The sequence below is a fragment of the Etheostoma cragini genome, chromosome 10 (genome assembly GCF_013103735.1).
Source record: "Etheostoma cragini isolate CJK2018 chromosome 10, CSU_Ecrag_1.0, whole genome shotgun sequence".
In the NCBI taxonomy this organism is placed as follows: domain Eukaryota; kingdom Metazoa; phylum Chordata; class Actinopteri; order Perciformes; family Percidae; genus Etheostoma; species Etheostoma cragini.
This window is the reverse complement of record NC_048416.1, coordinates 16,619,613-16,629,178: the sequence shown is the minus strand read 5'-3', so window position 1 is coordinate 16,629,178 and position 9,566 is coordinate 16,619,613. Positions and strand designations below refer to the sequence as shown.

General features: G+C 40.1%; 2 protein-coding genes across 3 annotated transcripts in view; both read right to left on the bottom strand.

Annotated features, from left to right (window-relative positions):
* Nucleotides 1–4,664, bottom strand: part of LOC117951705 (E3 ubiquitin-protein ligase RNF38-like) — a 13,537-nt gene extending 8,873 nt beyond the window's left edge. Inside the window, exons 1-2 of the mRNA XM_034883545.1 lie at nt 4,651–4,664; nt 3,432–4,027 (exon numbers count right to left, since the gene is read on the bottom strand). Coding sequence (XP_034739436.1) covers nt 3,432–3,708 — 277 coding nt within the window. The 5' untranslated portion in view covers nt 3,709–4,027; nt 4,651–4,664. The remainder of the gene's footprint in view (nt 1–3,431; nt 4,028–4,650) is intronic.
* A 645-nt stretch (nt 4,665–5,309) lies between these two features.
* Nucleotides 5,310–9,566, bottom strand: part of LOC117951706 (zinc finger CCHC domain-containing protein 7-like) — a 6,374-nt gene continuing 2,117 nt past the window's right edge. Inside the window, exons 3-8 of one of the 2 annotated variants that reach the window (XM_034883546.1) lie at nt 9,156–9,266; nt 8,488–8,661; nt 8,204–8,239; nt 7,293–7,397; nt 6,906–7,023; nt 5,310–6,173 (exon numbers count right to left, since the gene is read on the bottom strand). In XM_034883546.1, the coding sequence (XP_034739437.1) occupies nt 5,689–6,173; nt 6,906–7,023; nt 7,293–7,397; nt 8,204–8,239; nt 8,488–8,661; nt 9,156–9,266 (1,029 nt within the window). In that variant the 3' untranslated portion in view covers nt 5,310–5,688. The remainder of the gene's footprint in view (nt 6,174–6,905; nt 7,024–7,292; nt 7,398–8,203; nt 8,240–8,487; nt 8,662–9,155; nt 9,267–9,566) is intronic. The other variant, XM_034883547.1, reaches the window with a different exon arrangement.

Here is a 9,566-nt window from a genome sequence, read left to right as displayed (position 1 = left end):
TTGGGGTCCCCTGCTGGAGCTGCTGCCCCCGCGACCCGATACCGGATAAGCGGTCGAAGATGGATGGATGGATGGGAATGATACAAAATGATCATTCCCTCTAATATCGAATGCAGATAATGACTTTTGTCTCCAGTTACTAGCTCACTTTCACTTTTCTCCAAATTAACGCCATGTAAGAAGGTGAAATAATTAATCTATTGAGAATGAATCTGCAATTATTTAAGTCATTCATCACCTTTTACCTGGTTTGAGCTTCTCAAATGTGAAGATTAGCTTTAGATATTTTTTAACTTGAAGATCTTTTGGTTTCGGAGTTTTGGTTGGAAAAAACACACTATTTAAAGTCATCCCTTTCAGTTTTCTGATGTTCTATTAATCAAAACAAATTATTGACAGATTAGTCAATTCAAATCATTATTATTGATAGATAGATAGATAGATAGATAGATAGATAGATAGATAGATCCCAAAAATGGGGGGAAAAAATCCATTAGACTGAGTCTATAAAAACTAACCAACCATTATGTTTGTGTGTTGGCATGCAGTCTGTGTGTCCCTGAACAAGGCAGTGAACCAATATTAGCTCTGCAAAAGCTCAGTACAGTTTTTCTTTCTTCACCATTTTTGTTTTATCTCTTTGTGGTGAACATGAGATGAAAATCTCTCTCCAAAGTTCAACAGGCCATCACAGAAAAAAAGACTCCCTATTGATAGGAAATTAGCATGTACAAAATTAAATACTGAAAAAAATAAATAAATAAATAAATCGCTTAACTGAATGAAGCAGTAATACCATAACATAATTTCAGAAAAACACAATGCTCTACCAGCTGTTTATCTAGCAGACCACATGTGCAATCTGGATAAAGCATTGCCGTACAGATTTTTTTAGCAGCTTAAGAAGGATGTCCTTGAACTCAGCCAACAAGAGTTCTCTAAGCAGTCCCCCAAAAACCTTTAATCACCAAAAAGACGAGGGTGAAAACATGTTTCTATTTCTCCCTCAAACACCCTCTTCTGTCTCCCCAGAAACAACCGATCTTAAAGCAACCCCTCACCCCTTTCTTGTCTTTGCAACTCCAAAACCATGTGAAGTCTGCTGATAGTGACAGCTCAAAGATGCCCTGCTAGCGGCTGCGGAGAACAGAGGGACAGTCAGTTAACTGACTAGCTGGCAGCAGGGCCAACACACTGCCTTATATCTTTATTTTATCTACCATGCCTTTTTCTTCAGACGTCACAGGGTTCTGGGCCTCAGCCCCCCGTGTGTTTTGAGGAGAACTAGGTCTGTTAATGCTAATTCAACCCAGAGGCCATGAGAGAGGGGATGGTGAGCCAGACTGTACGGGTCCAGTTGGCAAGCAGACAACTTTGTTTTCCTCCTAGCGTGACTGCTGGGGGAAGATTGACACCATTTATTTTACGACAGACAATCCAGTCAGGCAAGCAGGACAGTGAATTTGAGCAGTATGATTATGAGCAGTCAACAAGTAGCCATTTGCTCCTGTTCTTTAAATACACAAACCATTATTTAGAAGTGACCAGTCAAAAATAGAGAATCTACTTCTATTTCACCCATAAAATTTGCAGAGATCTCAGGTGATAACAGTATTAATGAAGATCTGTAAAACTGGTTGCTATAAGGGACAGGTTGTGGGATGCAACACTTACTATTAAAGCTACACTGGGTTAAAATTCAAGTTGATAATGGGGGAGAGGAAGAGAAGAAAAAACAGGTTAGACGGAGGGACACATTTTTAACACCCCCAAATCCAACCCTGACACATTCTGCATAGTGGTGCCAAGAGGCGTATTACTGTGACACGTACAAAAACAAGCAAGCACAGACAAACAGGAAATCTGTTTTATGCACTTAAACATACTGACTCTTATTTTGCTTGCACACAGAACACACACACAGACCATCTAAGAAGAGCCATGTGCAGCTGTTAAGAAGACAGAGGAAGATTAAACAGCTGGGAGAGATGCACTTTTTAAGTAATTTACACAAAACTCTATGTAGTCTCTTAATTTGGATCTTTTTGTGCGTTTCCCTTGTGTGTCGGTTATGTTGGGTGTTTGGCAACAGTGCTGCTATTACGATAAAGACCCATTAAAAGCCTGCTTTCATTCATTCATTCACTCACAGCACTGTTTTGCCTTTGAGGGAATCCAATCTGTTATTACAGAAGGTTTCTAAAGTCACATCTTTCCAATAGTCAGCAATGGACTGGTGTCCATGTTGAATACACTTAAAAAGGAGACTGGGTGCAGTCTAACTTGGAATTTTCTCTTTGGAAGTTTCATTTGTTTCTTCCTCTTTCTTCTTAAAGGTTTTAAGGAGTTTTTCCATTGTCTTCTTTGGGAGTTTGGGTTGGATAAGTAACCATTGCTGTTGGGGGGCATGAGTGTATTGACTAACAGCTTGTATAATACAGGGCAATGAAAATAAATGTAACTTCACAAAGTGTATAAACCAACAACATGCTAACACAGCTCAATTGTTCACTCCTCGGTTTCTTTCTTACAAAAAGATTTAATTTCAAACTATTTCAAGGCTTGTTAAAGGCTCCAAACTGCTCCTTAATTAGACTTGTATCGTTTTACATATTTTTATGTAGGTTGTGTGAATACTATAGAAGAGTATGTAGACGGTCTAAACCACTGGCCAAATGTTTCTAATCTATGAAAACATACTGCTCTCGTCTCTAGCCATCAACATTAGTTAGAATCCACAATATTTCCACTAACCATAGTATATCTCAGCATTTCATTGTAATTCTAATGTAAGCTCTAACATAAGTTTATTATTAATGATATCTATAGTTTTTTTTTTCCTGTGTCTTGACAAGGGGAGTAACATAATATGACCTGCAGACCTTTAGCACCACCATGCCTGGACTATCCAAAGGGAAATTCTACAGTGCCAAATTCCTACTTGGTGCCAGTTAATTTGCAGTGAGCCGGGCAATGAAAAACATATTTATTTAGCAAACACTTTTATCCAAAGTGACTTACAAAAAGTGCATTTAACCATGTTGATACTTTCTTTATTTTGGATCACCATTAGCTGCTTACAATGTGGCAGCTACTCTTCCTGGGGTCCAACTCAAAAATAGTATATCAACTTCATGAAAAATTCTGAACAGTGAGTAAATATGGTTACTTAGGGAATAGGCTTCACCCTATTCACCTAAATAAATGCTATTCAAACCTCTGAAGCATCTCCAATACAACACCTGACATGTAATCAGTTGGCCTTTCAAGTAGCAGCTGGCAGTGAAAGCACCAAGTCGTTTAGTTAAATGTCTTAAAGCATGTTAAGTTGCTAGTGGTCTGCCTGAATCCCTCAGGGGTATATCCTGTTCGAGTGTGTGTGATGATGCATCTAGCCGGGCTGTAGGCCCCGTTGATTTAACAGTACTTACCGGCCCCGAGGTGTCTGTGGGCTCCGTGTGAGGAGTGGCGCTGTGCCCCTGCGGACAGGTAGCTCCCCTGGGTGTGCTGCTGCTGGCTCTCCGGGTAGCTACGGCCACCGTGGTGTGGCGCCCAGCCAGGGTTGCTCTGCTGCGGGTAGCTCACTCCACCTCCGCTGGCGTTCATCATGCTCCCGTTACCCACTGCGTTACCACTGCCATTACTCCCACCGTTGCCGAAATGATAGAAACCAGACCGAGACCGTGACCGAGTCCTCGGGGGATCCATGGCTGGGGAGGGCGGTGATGGAAGGACGTGATGAAGGTAGGCTGGAGAGATGGACGTCCAGAAACGGGCAGGAGCCTTCCTCTTCAGACCGCTTCCACACGTCTCCCTAGTCACCTAGTTACCTCTGATGACTACCGGCTACTGCGAGTGTTTTCTGAGGCATTTAATAAAGTTGTTGTGTTAGCTAATGTTATGAGATGATATACCTGAAAGCAACGGGTTCAGGGAAACTGTCCATATGTCGCCCAAGCATCCACTGTCCCCCGAGCTATCTGTTCGGGTCAACTGCTTATTTATTTCACCACTTATAAAACGTAGGCTACTTATGAAAGTAAAGAAACTAAAAGGTATTGTACTTATATCAGCATGCGGTGTAACAAAACAGTAATCAAAATACAATTTTCTCTACATTATTTATCTGTGGTTTTCGTCGTTATGAGAACAGCTCAGCAAGTCTCCGGTTCTCTATTGTCTGTTCACAGTAAAACACTGTCAGGCTTTCCACAGTAAAACCAAGTATATTAAGGCATTAACGTTAGTCGGAAGAAATTGGGTCCTATATCAGTGAGTCCCTTGCCGTATATAATAACATGCAACTGAAGTTGTATCGCTCGCTCTCTGCCACCAAAAGCTTGTCCAGTTAAATTCTTAAATCCCTCAACATAAAGCAAGATGGCTAGCTAGCTAGCTGTCGAGCGTTAGCAAACTAAAGGAAACCAGCTGCGCTAATAGCTGGCTGTAAAAAAAAGTTATCAGTATATATTCTTAAATAAATTCCAACTTTGCAACCGGTAGCCTACTGTAAGTAGTAAAGTTACACCCCTTTGCGTTGGCCAACTATACCTGCTCGTTCATTAGCATATTTTCGATTTTCCAGCTAACCCAAGGCTAACAGGAAGCGGAGTCTAGAGGGGAAAACAAGTCCAACAGTGCCGACATTACAAGGTAGCTAACGTCGCACTGTATCGATGTAAGGCTAGTCGTTAAACAATGCTAATAGCGGATTACCTCAGACCGCATGAGAAAGCAGATAGCTACCTTGTCCGTCAAGTAACGAGGACAATATTTGTCAGATTTAAATCCCCTCTTGCATTCGCTATCGAGTGTTTTCTCTGTTCAGCGGGGAGTATTGTGGAGATCAATCAATGGGAGTTCCACATCTCTGCCAAGTCAGCCCAATCAATCACAGAGTATCATGTCTCTTCACAGGCCAATCCTGCGATGTGCTTGTCAGTAAATAACACAAACCCACAGGCAAGGAAACTTTCAAATTCGTGCAACACCTGTCAAAGCAAGATTTGTTTAATAAACGGCGTTCAAGGTCGAATTTAAGCAGCAGCTTGTTATCCGAGTTGACTACTTTCGCCTGGCAAACCCCGGGCAGCTGCTCAGTTCATTAATAATTCAGTAGCTTCATACCAGAAATACTATAGGACAACGCTTTGAAAGCCACTGGCTTCATACAGCTCCTCGGGTAGACGAGCTCTTCATATGTTGTCGCTGAAAGCGTTCTCCGTAAACCGTTCTTATGTTTCACGCATCAGGCGTCACACAACAATCCTCTATAATTGAACACAAATTATACACAAGGTTATCCCTGATAAAGGGATGTTTATTGTCGTTGTCTTTACAATATAAATATTACTTTACAGAGGAAAATCCCAATTGTGTGCCTAAAGTATTTTATTGATCGAAAATGAGAAGGTACTGTAAAACTAGTATTATATTTAGGGGAATAACAAACCACCCCCTACAACACAATACAAAAAAGCAGCCATAGTGTGTAAAAACATAATCCATCCAAAATCTGTACTTTGGCCCAGCTAGTATTAACAGAAGTAGAGTACAAAAGTACATTCCTACCAGCTACGACGATGAGCACCTTCAACTGTGTATGCTATTCTAAAGTTTTTTGTATAGACACTAAATAAATGAATTAATAAAAGACAGACATTTTTTTTAGCCAGATACATTTGTTACTCATCTTCGTCTGTGGCGCAATCTTTGTTTTGGGGAAAGAAGGCTTTCATTACTGATGTCTGTGTCACCATGGGGATATAAATCCCCACGTTTTATCCCTCCTCTCTTCTTCCACCTTTCGGCCTCTCTGCTCTTTCTGCTCCTGCCACCTACCTCATCCCTCCTCTTCTTCTGTGGATGGGGTGTGTTTTGCTTGTGACTGTGGAGTGCAGACCTGACGGGGTCTGCAGGGCAAAATCCATCATCAAAGTTCCACCGGGATCTCCCCATTAGTCCTCCTTCTTGTCTGACTTGAGCCTCTCTCCTAAGCCTCTTCACCTCCCGTCTCTCTCTGCGCCTCTCAGGCCACTTCTTCCTCCTGCCAGCACGGCTACATGTCTCCGGCTTTGTACTGCTCGTCCGCTGATTCTCCTCACCACTCTTGCCTGTTGGTTCAGACAAGTGCTGCTGGTCTGAGAGAGGCATTGATCCAGCACTCCAAAGCTCTGAAAACACAGCATTGATAGAAAAATTCACTTGATAATTTGTATGTCCGTATAGTTGAACAATAAGTTAAAAGAGGCTGTTGTTTACAGCAGAGAACATTAATATTTAAACAACAGGTCAAATGTGATGTTAAAAGAGGTTTCTCACCCAGACAAACCCACAGCAAATTATCTAAAATCTCCCCAGATTACAAGTCCCTTTCAGCTTATTGTGTTGGTTTTACAGCCTGTAAATTTACTATTTTGATTTACACTCACTGCTCTTATTAAAACCTAAAAATCATTCATCGCAGGCAGATGTTTTCAGTTAAATGACTAATAAAACCAAATACGCTACTTGCCCAGCACCAAATGGCAGAAAGCAAAAGTTAGCAACCAGCTGCTAGCTAAACAGCTGAAAAGCAACTTAATATTGGATTCATACTTGGTTTCCAGTTTTTTTAGGTACACCTACAGTAGCTTATACAAATGTAGTGTAATACAACAGTCTTGCAAAAAACCCTACCTTTTTGGATGTAATGTTTTATTCAATACATGTTGTTTCAACTATATGATCATTTTGGAGGCTGCAATTTGGGGTGGTGTTGAATTGTATTGGGCTATCTATTATTTTTTATCCACCTCATTTATATCAATGATAAATCCATTTACATAAAGTGAAATGTTCACAGATTAAACACACTCTTTTGTGAAAGTACAGTGTACAATAATACTGTTTATCCGTTTTGAAACCTTTGACTTTTTTCTGCTTCCTGGTACGACATTGAAGGACATCCTCCATTGTGTCGTAATGGCAAACATAGGGCAGTGAAGGAAAAATCCCACTGATCATCCTCCTCTTGGTGCACTCCTGATACCGACAGAGTAGAGTAGATACAATTGAAAGTGACTTAGCAAGAAGAGCATCACAGCAATGTCCAATCAAAAAGAAGATACAAAATGAAAGAGAGGGAGAGTATATTATACAGCGGTATACATAGGGAAGAAGAGGAAAGCAGAGAGAGACTTGACAGTGTAAAAAAACTGACACAGACGTTTCTAAAAACATATTATGGAAGGCAAGAATCAAGTCAAGAAGAAATGGTAAAATGAGAGCAATTTCTTTCATTAGCCACTTACATAGCCATAATGTCCCCTCTTGGAGCAGTTGAAACAATGAGCGGGGCATTTCTTATGTTTGGGGCTATGGACTGTCCAAGGCCTGACTGGAAGCTCTAGCCGGATCTAGAAAAAAGTTCAAACAAAGGACACTTTTAAAAGTGGAAAGAAAGTAACCCCATATCTTTGAAATTGTATCACTACACACCCATGTATTCACAACTTAAGTTTCACCAGCCCTTTAAAAAACATGATTTAGATTGTCCTCTGCCACCTCTTCCCTGTTTGGATTTTTTCTAATCTCTAATTTTAAACAGTGGTGTTAATATAGCCAGTCTGACATACCTTCTAATGTTTAAAAGTAGGGCTGTCAAAATGAGCGTGTTAATAACAATTTAATGCAAATTCCTTTTAATGCCTCACTAGATTTAACGACTTTGTTCAGACTCTCTAAGAGACTTATAAATGCCTTCACATATATTTCTATTGCGATTCATTTCAATGCATGCAGTCCACAGATCTTTGATTAAACACTAAACAGCGCTGCTCTCTCCCCCTCTGTCCACTGCGTAGACAATCAGTTGGAGGGGTTGGCTGCAGCAGAGACAAGACAGCGCAACAGAAGTGGGTCTTGTAATCCGTCCATGAATGGGAGTGGATGGCTAGCAGAAACAAAGCTCTTCTCTAGATGGAGCAGAAAAGGGTCTTTTAAATGGCAAGTTGAATTTCAAATACCACATGACCATTAAAAAATAATCCCTTTTAATATTTTTTATATACATATTTAGCAGCTAAAAACTTGAGTTAATTTGGGCACTCGTGCAAATAATCGTGATAACAAAATGCAAGCGAGTGGCAGCCCTATTTAAAGGCATTATGGATTTTGCTTAGAGAAGAACGTGAGATACAAAAAGGGCAATATGTCAACTCACTGTCAAGTGATATTGTCTCCATGTATCAGGGCAGGCCTGAGGAAAAGCCAGAAAGCAACAAAAAAAATTATTCTTTTGAGCAAGAATACAGAAAAGAGCATTGTACAAATGAGTTACTAGCAATGTCAAATAACACTTCATAAAAGAGGCCCACACATGGCTGAGGCTACAGAATACGTCAAACAACTGACAAATCCTTTTAAAGTTGGTTTCAACACAGAAACACAAATTCCCAACAAAACCAGTCCCAGTGGCCAAACATAGGAGCTAACGTACAAACTCACATCAGATAGGTGCCCCGATATCCCACAGCGCTGGCAGTGTTGGTTCCACACTGGGGGCCTTTCACAGGCCCTGGGGCCATGGGAAGGCAGTCCGCAACTGGGGCAGGGGCGGCCCGGACAGTCCCTTTGGATGTGGCCCTGGATCCCACAAAGGACACAAGTGGGACACTTCTGCTGACAAATAGACAAAAAAGATGTTTTACAAGGGTGTTAGGATGGGTGTTATGATCTTTTGAGTAAACCTCTACAGGTAACCACGGAATAACATCAATACATGTCTCTAGTGCAATTTATGGCAGTCTGTAAGGGACAGACTTCATAAGCTAGCCAGTTAATAAATCATCAGGTACATATAAAAAAGGTTTCACAAATGTTACTGTTTTGTCATCTATTTTTCAACTTAACAGTATTATTTCTTTTTATAGCATAGAGAGCAGCAGAAAACACAAATAAGGAGAGTATGATACAAGCTGAACTATAACGGGAGATCTGTGGGACATGTCAGCAGTTGGGTAGGTATTTCAATCTGAATCAGGGTTATTAATCAACAACTGTATCAAACTTCTTTAATGGCTATTTCTTCTTCAAGACAGTGATATCTGTTTTATACCTACTTAATGATGGTGTGAAAGTATATTATGTGTATGTAAAAAAAAAAAAAAACTTACCTTGTAGTAGTAACAACTTTTGGCAATGTGTCCCATCCTGTTGCAAACGTTACAGATCAGAGAACGACCAGCCGCAAAATAGCGGCTGTGCAGAGACTGGTAAGCACCACACTGGATAATGTGAGAGGACAAGTACATGAAATTATTTTAAAAAGGCATTGATTAAATATATACATTTCAATTTATTTAAACAAGATTTGCTTTTAAATTATCCCGCCCTTTAACAGAAACATGGATATTAACAGTAGATGCACATTTCCATGAATTACAAAGTCTCTACTGTAGTTTTCCTGAAAATTAAATTAATTTTAATATTAATTTAATATTAATTAAAATAACATTTTAAATGCTTAGGTTTATAATTAAGAATAATAATTTCAGTTTATTTTCCTTTGGTGAACTCAGTGTGCT